The sequence below is a fragment of the Myotis davidii genome, unplaced genomic scaffold, assembly GCF_000327345.1.
Source record: "Myotis davidii unplaced genomic scaffold, ASM32734v1 scaffold1949, whole genome shotgun sequence".
In the NCBI taxonomy this organism is placed as follows: Eukaryota; Metazoa; Chordata; class Mammalia; order Chiroptera; family Vespertilionidae; genus Myotis; species Myotis davidii.
Window position 1 is genome coordinate 904,721 of NW_006300366.1, and position 17,266 is coordinate 921,986.

A 17,266-nucleotide genomic window follows, 5' to 3' on the forward strand; every position below is an offset into this window, starting at 1 on the left:
GTGTGTGTGTGTATTTCTTCACTTAGTATTCATAACTGGGTGCCAGAATTTTAGAAAAATATTTTTCTTTTTCTGATGCTTACCATACCATTGACTTGGTCAGGAGTTATAGGAATGTAGAAGAATATATGGAAGAGAAGGCAGGACAACAATTTAAAAGAGTTTCCAAATATAAGCTTTGGTTTTTACCTTTCACTCTCAGTTCTCCACTGAGATTATTTCATAATCTCATGGGATTCCTATCTTAGCATGTTTGTTGAGATTTTTATCACTGTTCTACTCTTCTCATTCTTAGGAAAGTATCCTTTTCCTAAACATGAAGAGGAGCCTTAGTCATTTTCTAGCTGAAGTTAGTAGATTTAATTTTTCTTTGGTTTCACTCCTCATTCCTAACTCTGGAGATGACAGAAGGGAAATTGAGGTTTTGGCTGCATTCTGCTTTTAGCTACTTGGGTGAAACATCATAATTTGGATGGTATTTAACATTATGGGGAGATAAAATCCAGCTGGGACTGAAGGAGAAATGTAAACAAGGTCACATGAGCAAGAGAAAGAGCAGACCTTTAGTTAATAACTAAACCCAGGATTAGCTAATGATTAGCAGAGAAATTATATGTAGTCTGAATCTTAACCTACCTTTCATGGGACCAATTACACATGGTCAAATAATCAAGATAAAATAAATGGAAAGGGTCAGTTAATCATCACTTTAGTAAAGGGCCAGTTTGGTGAAGTCAGCAATGTCTGAAATGTGTTTTCCTAGTCTGTGAAGTTGAATAATTGACCCAAGAAATGTCTAGGTTGCCTTATTCAGGCCTCTGCTCAAATTTTCCTTTCAGTCAAACCTTTGCTGACTTTCATACCTCAAATAATAGCCCAACACTCTACTTTTCCTGCTTTATTTTTCATCATAGTTCTTACCTCTAATACTATATATTTGTTTATTGTTTGAATCTGGCACTGAAATGTAAGCTCCATGAAGGCAGAGATTTGGTTGGTTTTGTTTATTGTTATATCTTCAGATAGTTCTTAATATGTAAGGACACTCAAAAAATTGTTGAATGAATGAATGAATGAATGAATGTTGATCTAAATATCCATTTTAAGTATCCCCCATCTCTGTAATGACTTGACAAGGGCATTTTTCTGCTGTACTACTCTATGGCCAATAGTTTTATCAAGCTGCTTATTTTGAGTTCTTTACTCACTTATAGATAAAATTATCTAACTATATTTGGGAATTGGAGAGCCCCATATGGACCTGTTAGCTTTCTTTCATTCCAAGGTCATAGACTACATGCACTCTTATCCACAACTAGTCATCTTTCAAATGCCAGTGATTGTTCCTTCATTGGTAAAGCCTTCTCTGATTCCTGTAGGCAGATTTCTGTTCTGTCCTTTGTACTCCTATCCCACCTTCTTCTTAATTCTGCAAAAATGTTTGAATTTATTTGTTCATATGTCTGTTTCTCTCATTGAACTGAAGCTTTTGAAAGGCAGGTATCATATTTGTATTGCCCAATGTCTAACTATGTACCTGGAACCAATTAGGTAGATAAAACACATTTATTAAGTGAATGAATGCACATGTATGGCTGGAAGGGTGAGAAAGAGGAATAATTCAAGGTAAGGTCAAAGAGAGAGGCTTGATAGTATAGGAACTGGTAGGCCATGGAAAGGTATTTAGGTTTTTCCTGAAGTGCAGTGTGATACTGTTAAGGGTTTTAAGCAAAGAAATGGCATTATCTGATATATAATTTTCAAAGAGAATCTGGTTGCTTTGTGGAGAATGGATTATACAGATGTTAAGAGTAGAAGCAGGAAGACCAGTTATGAGGCTATGGGAGAAATCTAAGCAAGACTGCTTGGGCCAACGTGGTATTTTATACTTCCCTTTGAAAACAAACAATACAAACTTCTTTTTACTTTTGTGGTCTTTCATTATTTTCCTGTAGGTTTGTGACCTTTCAAAATCTATTGTGAGTTTTCTCACATTATTCTTTAAATTAATATAGTACTTTACAGTTTTCAGAATGCTTTCACAGCCCTGGCTGGTTTGGTTCAGTGGATAGAGCATTGGTCTGTGGACCAATTCACCCTTTTATTTATTTTTTAAATATATTTTATTGATTTTTTACAAAGAGGAAGGGAGAGGGATAGAGAGTTAGAAACATCAATGAGAGAGAAACATCGATCAGCTGCCCCCTGCACACCCCCTACTGGTGCCCGCAACCAAGGTACATGCCCTTGACCGGAATCGAACCCAGGACCCTTGAGTTTGCAGGCTGACGCTCTATCCACTGAGCCAAACCGGTCAGGTGTGCCCATTCACTTTAAAATTGAGAACAAATAACATAAATATAAATAGGACATCAAATAGAGTAGGAAATAGAGAGGGGAGGTTAAGATAAAAAAGAGAGAAAGGTATAGATTCACAAAGAAAGACAAATTCAGAGAAAAAGACACAAATGGATATACAGAAACGTTGATAAATTTAGCGTTGGGTTGACAAACTTTTTTTAAAAGGGCCAGTAAATATTTTAGGCTTTGCAGGCCATACAATCTGTATTGCAGCTACAAAACTCTGCTTGTAATGCAGAAGCAGTCATGGGCAGTATGTAACAAATAGATATGGCTGTGTTCCAGTAAAATTTTATTCATAAAAACAGTCAGCTAAGTCTGACTTATATGCTTCAGTGGCTGAGCATTAACCCATGAACCAAGAATTCCCCGGTTCAATTCCCTGTCAGGGCACATGCCCAGGTTGTGGGCTTGACCCCCTCTAGGAGGCATACTGGAGGCAGCCAATCAATGTCTCTCTCATCGATGCTTCTATCTCGATATCCCTCTCCCTTCCACTCTAAAATCAATAAAATAAAATAAGTAAACAAACATTTTTAAAAAGAAATATTAAAACACACACACTCACACACACACACACACACACACACACACACACACACAAAACAAGGCAGCTAGCCATGGTCTGTAGTTTGCTGACTTTGAAGTCATGTTTTGCTAACATATACATTAATAACTACCATATCTACAATTTGAATAAAATCATGTCAAGGTCTGATCTCATCAGTAGAACTGACCAATTCTTCATCTCTCACTTAAATTAAAAAATTGAACAACTGAGAATCAATGGTGCTTTTGAAGAAAGATTTTATTTAGTCTAAATTTATTTTACCTGAAAGGAAAAGCAATTTGTCAGTACTTAGGATTTCTGAAGCAGTGTAGTTGAACTCTTTTCACCACTGGGCCGGAGGCTGAGGAACCTTTAGCCAGTGGGAGAGGTAATATTATTTTGATAAACCGTGCAGCCCAAAACTTAACTCCCAATCCTGTGGGCTGCTGTGGCTCTCTCATTGACATCTAATTGCTTTTGATAAGGATACATTTTTAGGATTCTTTTTTGCTCAAATCTGTTCTCTCTGAGCAACACAATAATCTATTTCAATTACAAACCTGAACGTGAAACTGCCTTTTCAAAACGCTTTGGTGGCTTTCTGTCACAAGTTTCAGACTCTTGAGAGTGACACCTAGATCCCTTAATGGTCTGTTTCCTTCTAACCTCCGATCTCATCCACAACTCCCACCTCACATCTTACTAATACATGCCAGCGTAAGTTCTTAGGTAGGTTATTTATTACCTAATCTATAAAGTAGACTTAATTATTTGTAGTTCTTTTATATACCATACTAGAGACCCAGTGCACGAAATTTGCATATGGAGGGTGTGGGGGGGGGGGTGCCCCTCAGTCCGGCCTGTGCCCTCAAGGGATGTCCGATTACCAGACATCCCTCTCGCAATCCAGGACGCTGCACGCACCAGTGACCATACTTTTCATGCAGGTGAAAGGCATCTTGCTGTTGTATGGGCAACTACATTTTTTTTGCCCTGATTATAAAAAGTAGTACATAATGTGATCCTTCTGAGGCAGTAGTACCATTTTCCCCATCTTATGGATGGAAAAACTGAAGCAGAGAGGTGTTAAGTAATTGGCTTTGTCACACAGTTATAAGTGTCGGGCTGATCTGTAGGACAATGGGCAGGGGGGGGGCACCCACCTTGGCTGGAGGCCTGGTGCCACCTGCTGGCCGGCCCCACCCCCCACTGCCGCCACTGGTCACCTCCCTCTGCGGGGCGACCAGTGGGCAGGTCAATGGCAATGGGGAAGAGGGAACACTGGCACCCACCTTGGCTGGCGGCCTGGTGTTGCTAGCTCCCCCTCCCCGCCCCCCCCATCACCACCACTGGTTGCCTCCCTCTGGAGCGGGGCGGGGGGAGGGGGGGCAAGACGCTCAACACAGGAGCTGCCCCCAGCTCCTGCATCGGTGTCTTCCCCCTAGTGGTCAGTGTGCATCATAGCAACCAGTCGTTTTTTTTGGCCATTTGGCTGATTTGCATATTAGGGTTTTATTATATAGGATAGTTTCATAACTCTATGCCTAGAATACCTGACTTCCACACTCTGAAGCCTGAATAGTTACCTCTTAATCATTATTTCTGTACTTTATACTATACATAACTTTGTTCTGCCTATCACCTTGTGTTTTATTAGTTCATACATCTGATCTCTTCTATTATATGGTGATGAGCTACTAAAGGACAAGGACCCATACTATTCACTTTAACATTTCCAGCTCCATCACCCTGCTTTACATGCCAACCTTCTATTTATTCCTACTGCCACCCATATAATATAGATTATTTTACAGCCAAAACTAGATAGCATATAGTTTCAATCTATAAATATTTAAGAGTGTGCCTCTAAAAGATGGAGACTCCTTCCTTAAATATAACTGTGTCATGCTAAAATAATAATTCCCTAATATTATCAACTAATCAGTCAGCATTCACATTTCCCCAGTTGTCCCATAATTATCTTAAAACTTTGTTTGAATTGGGTTTTGGTAAGATCTATATAGTTCAGTTTTTTTCAAACTATAAGTTTCCTCTCATTTGTTTTTTTATTATTGTTGAAGAAAATGGTCTTTTGTCCTGTAGAGTTGTTCACAGTGCAGATTTTGTTCATGGAATCATTTAATGTGCTTGTCTGTGCTCTGTTTCTTCAGTAAGATAATAGTGAGATTTAGGCTTACCTAGAATCATTTGATTGAGGGGGTGGGAGGCAAGAATACTTGATAGCATTGTTGCATTTACCAAGAGGTATAAAATGATCTTCTGCATCTCATTTTGTGTGATGGTAGCCATTGATGAACTTCACATAGATCCATAGTGCACTAAGAGTGGCAAAATGCTTATATTTTAACTTTGTTATTCCTGTCTCCTTTTTTTAGCTGGAATATGTCTATAAAGAGAAATGTCCTTTTCTCAACTGTATGATTATCTTGAGATATAATTTTAAAATACTAAGTAAGACCTTTAGATATTATGGAACAAAGGAGTCAGTTTCACAAAAGATATATAAGGTAAACTAATAGGTTTTGAGTGTCAAAGTGAGAAAGCAATACCTTTAAAGTAAATTTCTAAAACTTCACAATTTCTTTTTTTTTTTTAATATATTTTATTGATTTTTTACAGAGAGGAGGGGAGAGAGATAGAGAGTTAGAAATATCGATGAGAGAGAAACATCGATCAGCTGCCTCCTGCACATCTCCCACTGGGGATGTGCTCGCAACCCAGGTACATGCCCTTGACCGGAATCGAACCCGGGACCCTTCAGTCCGCAGGCCGACGCTCTATCCACTGAGCCAAACCGGTTTCGGCCACAATTTCTTAATAAACGTTCAAAACATTAAGATTGACAGGAATATAAATCTTCAACTAAAAAAAACTCTGACATTTAAAATGAGGTAGGAGAGCCATTCTTTAGCACAAAAAATAGTCAGTAAAGCTAATATTCATTTTAAATATATATTACTTTTAATAAACAAACAAAATCCCCTTTTAAAAATAAGTGTGAAATGCATACCCACATTGGACCAAAATAGCTTATGTCTTATAATAAACTGCTGACTCCCCCTTTGCTTTCATTACCGTGCTTCTCTCAGTAGCTTTCAGTGATTTCTCCACCCTCTTGCCATTAACTGGACCTAATTCAGAACTGAAGTTTTAAAAACACTTTCTTCAGTAAATAAAATAAAAATTAACACTTGGAGATATCAAGATGTTATCAACAGATCTACTTTTGTGTGTGTGTGTGTGTGTGTGTTTATCCTCACCTAAGGATAGTTTTTCTATTACTTTTTAAGAGACAGTGGGAGAGAGGGAGGGAAGGAAGGGGGGCAGAGAGAGAGACAAACATTGGTGTGAGAGAGAATGGTTGCCTCCTGAACCTCCTTGGGTTTGTAGGCCGCCACTCTAACCACTGAGCAATGCCAGCTAGGGCTTCAACAGAACTACATTTATTATTATCTGTTCTTTTTACTTTAAAATATTAACAAAATAATCCCCAAGTTTTTTGTTTGTTTGTTTTTGTTTTGTTAACCCTCACCTGAGGATATTTTTCCATTGATTTTTAGGGAGAGTAGAAGAGAGAGGGAAAGAAAGAGAGAAACATTGATGTGAGAGAAACACATAGATTGGTTGCCTCCTGCATGAGCCCTGACCAGGGCCCAGGCTGGGGAGGAGCCTGCAACCGAGGTACATGCCCTTGACCGGAATCAAACCTGGACCCTCTTTTGTCCTCAGGCTGCTGCTCTATCCACTAAGCCAAACCGATTAGGGCAATCCCCAAGTTAAAAAACAACAACTATAAGTGAGCAAAATTTGTCCTTTAGAAAATAAAGAAGCCAACCTTTTTATGAGGCTGAAGGATTGGAATGAAGCATAATAATGAGTTTGCTAATAATTAAAAAATTTTAAAAATACTGAGATTCATTACTGAGTTAGGTTTAGCATCTTCTTTGGTGGATGTATTTTTTTTTAATCCTCACTAGAGGATATGCTTTTATTGATCTTAGAGAAGATGTGAAAGAGAAACATCGATGTGAGAGAGAAACATTGACCCACTGCCTCCCATAGGAGCCCCAAATGGGACCAAACCTATAAATTTTGGTGTGTGGGACGACGTTCCAACCAACTGAACCATCAGGTGGGGGCTGGTGGACATATTTGAAATAAGCTAAACATTTTTACTCTAGCATCAGGCAAAACCACTTGTTCCTCTCCTCTAACACTTGGTTGTTGTTTTTTTACTACATTTTTAGTGATTTCAGAGAGGAAGTGAGAGGGAGAGAGAGAAACATCAATGATGAGAGAGAATCATTGATCGGCTGCCTCCTGCACGCTCCCTACTGGGAATCGAGCCCAAAACCTGGGCATGTACCCTTGACTGGAATTGAACCTGAGACCCTTCGGTCCTCAGACCGACACTCTATTCACTGAGCCAAACCTGCTAGGGCTCCTCTAACACTTCTTGCTGGTGGTTGTTTTTCTGCATTGGTCTTTCTTTTTCTTGGAATGGTCAGATCTGAGATTTTTGGATTTGAGTTTTTTGGGGGATAAGTAGGCAAAGTAGGCCTCCTTAGGCCTAGGCAAAAGGCCTTCCAGTACTCCATTCTGGCTCCCTGGAGTTCCACAGTGGGTTCTGTTTTCAGTGCATGTATGACCCTTGGAAGTCTCAAAGGGAGAACTGGTCCAGGGCAGGATTTGGATTTTCTTGGCCTTAGCCTGATACTTAATCTAATTGAAAACTTACCTCAAGAGGAGGTTAGGAGTTTGGCTGAGTGGATGGAGGTTGGGCCCTCAGACTGAAGGGTCCCGGGTACAATTCTGGTCAAGGGCACATACCTCTTCAGGAGGCAACCAATTAATGTGACTCTCTCACATCGATGTTTCTATTTTTCTCCCTCCCTTCCACTCTCTAAAAATCAATGGAAAAATATCCTCAGGTGAGGACTAACAAAAAAATAAATTAAATGAATAAAAAAGAGTAGGTTGGGAGTTTAGGATACTGTTTTCTAGCTATGGATTACATCTATCTGTAAAATCTATTGTTCCCCAATATTCCACTACCACCACCATGATTTTAGTTAACTCTCAGAATGCTGAGTGATTTTTTTTCACTCCTGCACTGTTCAAATTTTCTAAAACAAGCATGTTTTACTTCTATGAAATCAACTTTAAAAAATAGACTACAGTTAATTCTTATCTACCTAGAACACCGGTTCTCAACCTGTGGGTTGCGACCCCTTTGGCGGTTGAAATCCCTTTCACAGGGGTAAGACCATCCTGCATATCAGATATTTACATTATGATTCATAACAGTAGCAACATTACAATTATGAAGTAGCAATGAAAATACTTTTATGGTTGGGTCACAACATGAGGAACTGTATTTAAAGGGCCAGAAGGTTGAGAACCACTGATCTAGAACTAGTTTCATTGGCTTTGAGTAGAAAGGAAAGAGGTAAAAGCAACTTTCAAATTAGGTAAGAACAAAGGTTTATGTCAAGATACTAAGATCAAAGGCCCTAGCCAGTTTGGCTCAGTGGATAGAGCATCTGCATTCAGACTGAAGGGTTCAGGTTCAATTCTGGAGAAGGGCATGTACCTTGGTTGCAGGTTCCTTCCTGGCTGGGCCCTGGTCAGGGTGCATGCAGGAGGCAACCAATCAATATGTTTCTCTCACATTGATATTTCTCTCTGTCTTTCCCTCTCTCTTCCACTCTCTCTGAAAATCAATGGAAAAATATTCTCGGGTGAAGATTTTAAAAAGAAGAAAGATAAAAACAAAAAAAGAAAGATACCATAATCTAGGAAAAACCTTAGACAAAAGGTTTAGTCTTGAGTAGGGAGAAAGCAGATGACACATAAATACTGCTGTGTATTCAAAAGTAGAGTTTGACAAAGCAAAAACCCTTTCTAAATATTAACTTTTGATTTGACTCAATAACCCCATGATATGCACATCACTCTATCAAATGGTGGCAAAAGATAAAATTATTTTTCCATGCCTAGAAATAAAATTCAGGAATAAGTAATCCCCTTCAGTGTCTCTTTGCCCTTTTCTATAGCAGCAAAAGCAACCTGTATATGACTCTGCATGAGTTTCTTAGGGAAAGTAAGTTGGTTACTAGTGCTCTGGAATGTAGAAGTAATCTGATAAGTTAGATCAGAACCAATTCCAACATTTTTTAAAATATATTTTATTGATTTTTTACAGAGAGGAAGGGAGAGAGATAGAGAGTTAGAAACATCGATGAGAGAGAAACATCGATCAGCTGCCTCCTGCACATCTCCTACTGGGGATGTGCCCGCAACCCAGGTACACGCCCTTGACCAGAATCGAACCTGGGACCCTTCAGTCCGCAGGCCGACGCTCTATCCACTGAGCCAAACCGGTTTCGGCCAAATATTCTTTTTAAGATGTTAGGAGGCCAGTGTCCTGGGAATGAACAGTTTTGTGTGTTTTTTCCTAATGCTGAACCCTCTAGTTCTGGGGAGTCATGAACTAGGCCAGATGCTCAGAAGAAAATGATCAATAATAAAGTGTGAGTTGAGGCCTGGCTGCATGGCTCAGTGGTTGAACATCGGCCTATGAACTAGGTCACAGCTCAATTCCCTGTCAGGCCATATGCCCAGGTTGTGGGCTCGATCCCCAGTGTGGGGAGTGCAGGAAGTGGCCAATCAATGATTCTCTCTCATAGTTGATGTTTCTATCTCTCCCTCTCCTTTCCTCTCTGAAATCAATAAAAAAAATTAAAAAAAATAAAGTATGAGTTGATGTATTTTCCTTTGTTGCCAGAAGTAAGGAGTTATGGGGGTATTTGTCATAGGTCTCGTTTTCCTTCATAGGTGTGGAGTTTCCAGAAAAAACAAACAGATCTCCTCATTGCCTTTTATAAGCATAGAATTACAAAGTTAGAAGCAGCCATGCAGGAGGCACGGCAAACAATGGCCAACCAGAACAAGTAAGTGACAAATCAAATCACCAGAGAGCTTTTTTCTTGCATAGAAGCTATAGCTCTTAATTCCTATGGTTGCAAAGCCTGAAAATTGCTCCATATGTGTTTATGTTTATCTTGGGCAAATCAGGTACAGAATTTTTAGTCCCCTCAATCTCTATTTTATTTTCATTTTTCTTCCCTCGAGGGGTCCTCCTTACTTTATAGCTTTCCTTTCTTACTCCCCTGATCAAAAACTGCTTCTTCAGAGAAATCAGATATAGCTTTTTCACAGTGATAAAGACAAGAGACAGCATTTAAAATGTTACCTCTAGGAGGATATATTTTGGAAATCTTAAGCTACAAGATGGAATCCTTGATGGAAATTTTCAGGTATCAGCAGGCCAGCGGTTTATGTGGAGAGGAAATGGGATTCTATGTAAACTCCCCTGAAATCGTACTAAGTGACTGTTTATTTTGTCCATCTGATTCTTCTCATCATCAAAACTCTGCCATTGCCTCCCCGAATTACTAGGTCTCTGAGAGGAATACCGGGTATGGTGGCAGGCATCTCTCCATAAGCATTAACTAGATAATAATCAAAATAATTATCCCACTGACCTACTAGAGCTGATTGTTTTAATCTTTTGCCTAGAGAGCTGTCAGTTTTAAGGAAAGAGAATGGAGAACTAAAGAAATTTCTAGCCATCCTGAAGGTGAGTGAAATTGATTTTCCTTACTATGATTTTCTCTCCTATAATTCCCATCAATCTAGCAGACTGAATAGAATAGTGTTTCCTACCTTTTTCATATATAATTGATAATATGTGTATAAGCACTCTGTAGTAGACACATGAGGCCACAGAAGACCTTGGAGGGCTGAAAGGGTCAGTATTTGGCACACTGATAGCCCATCCTTGAACATCAGTGAGTTACAACATACCATTTGGAAAGCTCTCTTATAAAAGAGACTAGAGGCCCAGTGCACAAAATTCGTGCACTGGGGGGGGGAGTCCCCTCAGCCCAGCCTGCATCCTCTCACAGTACAGGACCCCTCACTCCTTACCACCCACCTGCTCACTGCTCCTTACCATTGGGATGACTGTTCCTTAGCGTTGCTGTGGAGGCGGGAGAGGCTCCTGCCACCACCACTGCCCTCCCAAGCCATGAGCCCAGCTTCTGGCTGAGTGGCGCTCCCCCTGTGGGAGCACACTGACCACCAGGGCAGCTCTTGCATTGAGCGTCTGCCCCCTGGTGGTCAGTGTGCATCATAGCGACCGGTCATTTGATCGTTCCACTGTTAGGTTGATTTGCATATTAGGTTTTTATATAGGATATCTATTGTAACTTAAAATTTCTCTTCAAGAATCCCACGACATCTCAGGACCCTTCTTATGCCTCAAACTATATTTCCTGGACATTTGTTTCTTCCTAAGAATGTACTCTGTACGTATATAATGTTCCTCTTGATCCTGCTCCTGTAACTATTATAGCACATTGTAATGCTGTCATTTTTCTTTTTCTCCCCTATTTCCCCATGTATATTAGTCTACAGGATTCTCAATGTCTTTTTATGAGGAGTTAGAATTTTATTCCCCCAAAGCTAAAATTTTCCTAAGGAAACACTGCTGCTATTTTTTCTCCTATTGGAAGTCTTAACAACCACAGCTAGCAGACATTGCAGCTTACGTATCTAATAAGTAAGATCTACAGATTAAGACCCTTGAGCTTTAGTTTCCTTCACTCTCTCTTTTTTCTTTTTTCACTTATAGGAATCACCAAGTTGGTACCAAGGAAGCAGGTCAGTTTTATCAGGCCCCATTCTACCCTCTTTGAAAATGTTTGTTCTTTCTTGACTCTTGGTTGTAACTCTTGTGTGAGCTCTGAGGTGAAGGAAATGGTTAATGAACTTATCTTTCACTTCTCCAAGAAAGAGTTACTCACTGAAAAGTGCTGAAGTAAAATCTTGAAAGTAATGTTCCCCCTTAACCATCATCTTATGAAATCCTACTCATTCTTCAGAATTCAACTCCCATGTCATTTCTTCTGTCAAGACTTCATTAGCTAGAGTAGGTGTTCTATTATTCATTTATGGAATAGATATTCATTAAGTGACCACTATTTATTAAATGCTGGGTATGCATCACCAGTCATTCTAATTGGTAATTGTTAAATATTTTTAATGTTAGTCCTGTATTGGTGGATTAAAAAACACATGGCTCCTGTATTCGCAGAAGTTAGCTTGGTATTCTTTCATATTTCTGTACTTTTGATATGCCCATTATAACACTAAATCTTGCTTTATTATTATTATTATGTCCCCCCTAACCTTTAGCCTCTCAGAGATAGGAATCATATTCTAGTATCTTTGTAATCTCAGTATCTAGGACATATAAGCACTAAATAAATGCTTGTTGGATAGATGGATGAGGGGATGGAGAGAGTGAGGGGGAATGGTGGATATATGAATGAATGGACAGTTGGTGAGATATATGGAAAGTACGTGGTAAGGCACTGAGGAAAGAAAGAAGGAAAGGAGGACTTCAAAACTTATCATATTGTGGGCAATAAAGGGAAGAACTTAGGGAGTTGGACAGCCAAGGGGGTCTCATATGGAAACTTGGATTCCATATTTTGGATGATACCTGTTAATACATGATAATAAGCAATTTATTCTCAGAGAGAAAGCTATCACTTCTAAAAACAATGATTTGATTTATCCTCTAGTGTGAAATTTCTACTTAGAGATATTAAAGCTGCCTCCTGTTTTTTCCTTGCAGGCCAACCACACCTCGACCAGTGGGCATTACTTCCCCAACACAGTCAGGTAGAGAACATTTTTTTTTTTTTGCCCCAAAATCTGTGTGAGATGAATAAATATCTTTTTCCCATCTGGAAGATGGTTTCCTCTCAGAGACTATAATGTGATTTCCTTAACCTTATGTATGAAATGAGATCATACAACCAGATACCCACTGGCAACCTATTGGCTAGGCAAGAGCATCCTATTGATGGAAACTTTTCATTCTGCACTTTATTCCTTTTTAGTTACTCCAAGACCCAGTTGTCAGCATAGCAGTCAAGTGGTCAGGTGAGTAGGAAGCCTACATAGCAACATTAAACTGTTAGCAAAAGTTGGAAGATGAAAGAAATACTTAGATGTGGCTGAGACAGAGACTAAGGAGACTTTAGGTCTCTGCAAAAGTTTAATGCCAGGTTTGTTTGTTTGTTTTGTTTTGTCTCACCTTATACAGCCGGTCCTCCTCAGTGGAGTCCATCCCTTATAGAGTGGCTGGCTTTAGTAGCAGCGTGGGACAAGTAAGTAAAAGTTACCTTCTCTTTCTAGACTGAGATTTATTTGTAATTTTTATTGATTTTAGAGAGGAAAGGAGAGGGCAAGAGAGAGAGAAACATCAATGATGAGAATCATTGATCAGTTGCTCCTGCACAACCCATACTGGGTATTGAGCCCACAACCAGAGCATGTTCCCTGACCAGGAATTGAATTGTGACCTGGTTCATAGGTCAGTGCTCAATCATTGAGCCACACCAACCAGGCTAGTATGAGATTTCGAATGCTAAATGAAAGCAAAGATTTAAGGCAAGAATATTAAACTTATGTGATTTTGACATAAGTTATCTGAGGACATCCTAGACTTTTCTTTTGGCAGCACAGACCTGAAGTTGGAAGCTGCTGCAGAGACCAAATAGGGGTGAAATAGTGGAAATGTTCAAGCACTAAATTAACAGTCATATGCATTTTGGAAGTAATATAGTGTGGACTAGATATCCAATCCGGGAGAACAAAATGTGCTTCAATGTGTAGATATAGAGAAATGGCAAGGAATATGGAAGCCAGGAAATTAAGGTACATTTATTAATGGATGTTTATTATTTGTCCATCAGGGAGCCAGAGGCGTTCAGGGAAGGAGCACTCCCAGCGACTCTTATACTGGTAAGGGGGAGAAAAAGGTGTCAGAAAACAAAATATTCTGTGCATACACCAGCAGATTTCTGGTTTTCTGTGTATAATATAACGCCATTTTATTTTGTTTGTTCCAGTGATTCCAGATATCCACACATATAGTATTACTTTTCAAATAATGATATTTCTGTTCCCAAACTGATAAGGGGGAAAGAAGAGGTTTGAATGATAGAAAGTCATTGAAAACCTCATCTAGTCAAATGGATAACTTGAATAAAATAATTGACTTGGATTTTTTAAATTGCCACAAGATGGCAGTAGAAGTTAGGCTTAAAAGGAGGGTAACTAGATGCCAATTTTGATAGCCTACAGCAGGGCTCCTCAAACTACAGCCCACAGGCCACATGCAAATACAAATATTGTATTTGTTCCTGTTTTGTTTTTTTACTTCAAAATAAGATATGTGCAGTGTGCATAGGAATTTGTTCATAGTTTTTTTTAAACTATAGTCTGGCCCTCCAACGGTCTGAGGGACAGTGAATTGGCCCCCTGTTTAAAAAGTTTGAGGACCCCTGGCCTACAGGATATCTGGCTTCTTCACTGTGTATTAAACATATTTTCCAGTGAAGAAATATTTTTGTTCCACCCACTTTTCTTTTCTCTTCCCTCTTAAAATTACTGTTATTACTATTTTAAGGGTATTAGAGAATACTTATCAGAGATTTCCCTTTCTTTCCAAAAAGGCAATTTGAAATTTGCAAATCTCTTTAGAATAACCATTTTTTAATTTCACCAAAGTCTCTCAATTGTTCCATACTTACCCCTTTGAAAAATGTAGGTGTCCTAGCAAATTTACTTTTTTAAAATATATTTTTTATTGACTTCAGAAAGAGAAAGGAAGAGGGAGAGATAGAAACATCAATGATGAGAGAATCATTGATTGGCAGGGGGGTGAGCCCACAACACAGGCATGTGCCCTGACCAGGAATCAAATCGTGACTTCTTCGTCGGCCTGTGGACTGAGGGGTCCCAGGTTCGATTCCGATCAGGGGCATATGTCCGGGTTGTGGGCTCTATCCCCAGTGGGCGCTGTGCAGGAGGCCGCCGATCCCTGATTCTCTCTCATCATTGATGTTTCTATCTCCCTCTCCCTTCATCTATGAAATCAATAAAAAAAAATATTTAAAAACAAAAAAACAAATCATGACTTCTTGGTTCTTAGGTTGAAGCTCAACCACTGAGCAACACTGGCTGAGCTACCCAATTTATTTATGGTAATTTTTATAGTAATATTCCCTCTTTAATTTCTGATTTTAGTTATTTGAGGCTTCCTTATTTTTTTCTTGGACAGTATGGCTAAATACTAAATGTTAATGTTTTTGTTGATCACTTCAAAGAACCAAAGATTAGAACAGAAATTAATGAACTAGGGAATAGAAAATAGTAGAAAAAATCAACAAAACCAAAGTTGGTTTTTTTATATATGTGATGAAAATCTTTGATTCCTAGTACCTTTTCCCTGGCCCTGAGTATACCTGAATCTCTTCTCCAGTCTATGAATTATCTCACAGGTTCATTTTTATGCTTTCTAGAAACCCCTTCACCAGCTTCCACTCACAGCCTATCATACAGGTGAGTAACACTGTGCTTCCCTTCACTTGAGATCTTGCTCACTGGGACACTTAATTTTTTTAGATTTAAAATATATTTTTATTGATTTCAGAGAGGAAGGGAGAGAGTGAAACATCAATGATGAGAGGGAATCACTGATTGGCTGCCTCCTGCACACTCCACACAGGAGATCGAGCCTGTAACCGGTAATGCACCCTGGCCAGGAATTGAACTGTGATTCCTGGTTCATGGGTCAATGCTCAACCACTGAGCCATGCTCACTGGGCTCAATTACTTAATTTTATTCTCACTTGCAAGTAGGGTCCCTGGCCTAAATGTATAGGTTCTTTCTTTACATATGTTTTTACTTTTAGCTTTCCTTTTCTCTGCTGATGCTTTTATTTCCCCTCCATAGAACTTCATCTGCCTCCTCTGGACTGGGGATTTTTTCTTTCAGACCATCCCTGAATAGTGGGGATTCAGGCCACATACAAGTACTCACCCCCAACAATTCAGGTAAGTTAAATCATATCCCTAAAGGATTGTAGCTTCAACCACTGGCACATATACAGTAAAATGAAAATTTTCAAGGCAAAAAGAAGTTGAGGATCTTCCCACAAAAGAGCATTATCTCCAGTTTAATGCTTTAATATTCTTTAATTTATCCAGTTTCCTTCACATTGAAGGGAGGCTTTGAATTTTGCCTAAATAGCACGTATCCTGTCACCAGTTAAGTTCTGCTATTTATTAAACTGACCCCCCCCCACCCCCCGCCTTTGAGATCCCTGTTTGAACATTGCTAGGAGTTCAGTTCTGAATGAGATGATAAAGTCAGTATCCTATACCCATCTTTTTCAGGAAGGTACCTCTGCTACCAGTCCTCTTGATAAGGGGCTCTGATCTTCCATAGCTCACCAAAATCTTTATATTGTTTCTACATCTTCCTACTCATAAACTCAAACCTCTCTGTCCCCATTCCATCCTCACAGAAAAAGAATGGACCATCCTAAATAGTGGGGATTCAGCCACCTTTTAAATTGCTTAGCAAAGAGTTTTTTCCCTTCTGAGCAGTGTTCCCAGATTAAGAACTACCCTTTTCCACAAGTAACACTACCAAGGAACTGCTCAACAAAATTATCTTTCACCTCTTCAGGTCAGAGGGAGAATAGAAGCCCACTGGAGAGTCTTCCTGGTTTTCAGCTACCAGCCCTGCAGGTGAGCCATGACTAGTCTAACTTGTCTGAGTATGAAAAATTCACCGTTAGGCCTGCACGTTGGACACATTCTGGTCTCCTGTTAAGGTGGTAGAATGTACCCAGTGGAGAATGACCTGGGTTTCAAGTGTGGTAACAATATGTACACAATTTTCCATAATGGTCTCAAGTTTCAAAGAGTCTATCCCACTATCAGATTAGCTTCCTGGTTTGAGGTTTAAAAAAATTAGGTCACATAGTAGTGAACGGCTTTAAACTGATTTTGACCAAAGTAACTAAGTTTGTGGACACAGCTGACATTCCCAAGTTTCACCAAAAAAAGTATTCTTGATGGAATACATCTTTTTGCAGAGAGGTACTACTAGAACTAGGAAAACCATGTTTATTTCTCCTGAGATAACGAGTAACATTTTATAAATTTATGGGACTATCCTTCTGATCCAGGCAATGAGGGGAAAGGGGCGTGGAAACGAGGTTTGTTAAGGAGCTCTGTTCTATGAAAAGTCTAGGCTTGCCTTTTAAGTTAACTTTCATGACGTTGGTCTTGAGGATATTTAAGCCCTTTCTCCGTACCAAGCTCCTGGTGACCCCAAGGAATTACTAAGGTAGATAAATATTTTGCTCTCGTATTCCAAAGTTCCTTTTATTTCCATCAGCA

General features: G+C 39.3%; 1 protein-coding gene across 2 annotated transcripts in view; it reads left to right on the plus strand.

Moving 5' to 3' along the window:
* Positions 1 to 17,266, plus strand: part of RNF212B (ring finger protein 212B) — a 25,933-nt gene that overhangs the window by 6,599 nt on the left and 2,068 nt on the right. The window contains exons 5-14 of one of the 2 annotated variants that reach the window (XM_006776793.2): positions 9,770 to 9,885; positions 10,514 to 10,574; positions 11,631 to 11,659; positions 12,639 to 12,685; positions 12,907 to 12,949; positions 13,113 to 13,176; positions 13,765 to 13,813; positions 15,376 to 15,415; positions 15,810 to 15,910; positions 16,548 to 16,609. In XM_006776793.2, the coding sequence (XP_006776856.1) occupies positions 9,770 to 9,885; positions 10,514 to 10,574; positions 11,631 to 11,659; positions 12,639 to 12,685; positions 12,907 to 12,949; positions 13,113 to 13,176; positions 13,765 to 13,813; positions 15,376 to 15,415; positions 15,810 to 15,910; positions 16,548 to 16,609 (612 nt within the window). The remainder of the gene's footprint in view (positions 1 to 9,769; positions 9,886 to 10,513; positions 10,575 to 11,630; positions 11,660 to 12,638; positions 12,686 to 12,906; positions 12,950 to 13,112; positions 13,177 to 13,764; positions 13,814 to 15,375; positions 15,416 to 15,809; positions 15,911 to 16,547; positions 16,610 to 17,266) is intronic. The other variant, XM_015572485.1, reaches the window with a different exon arrangement.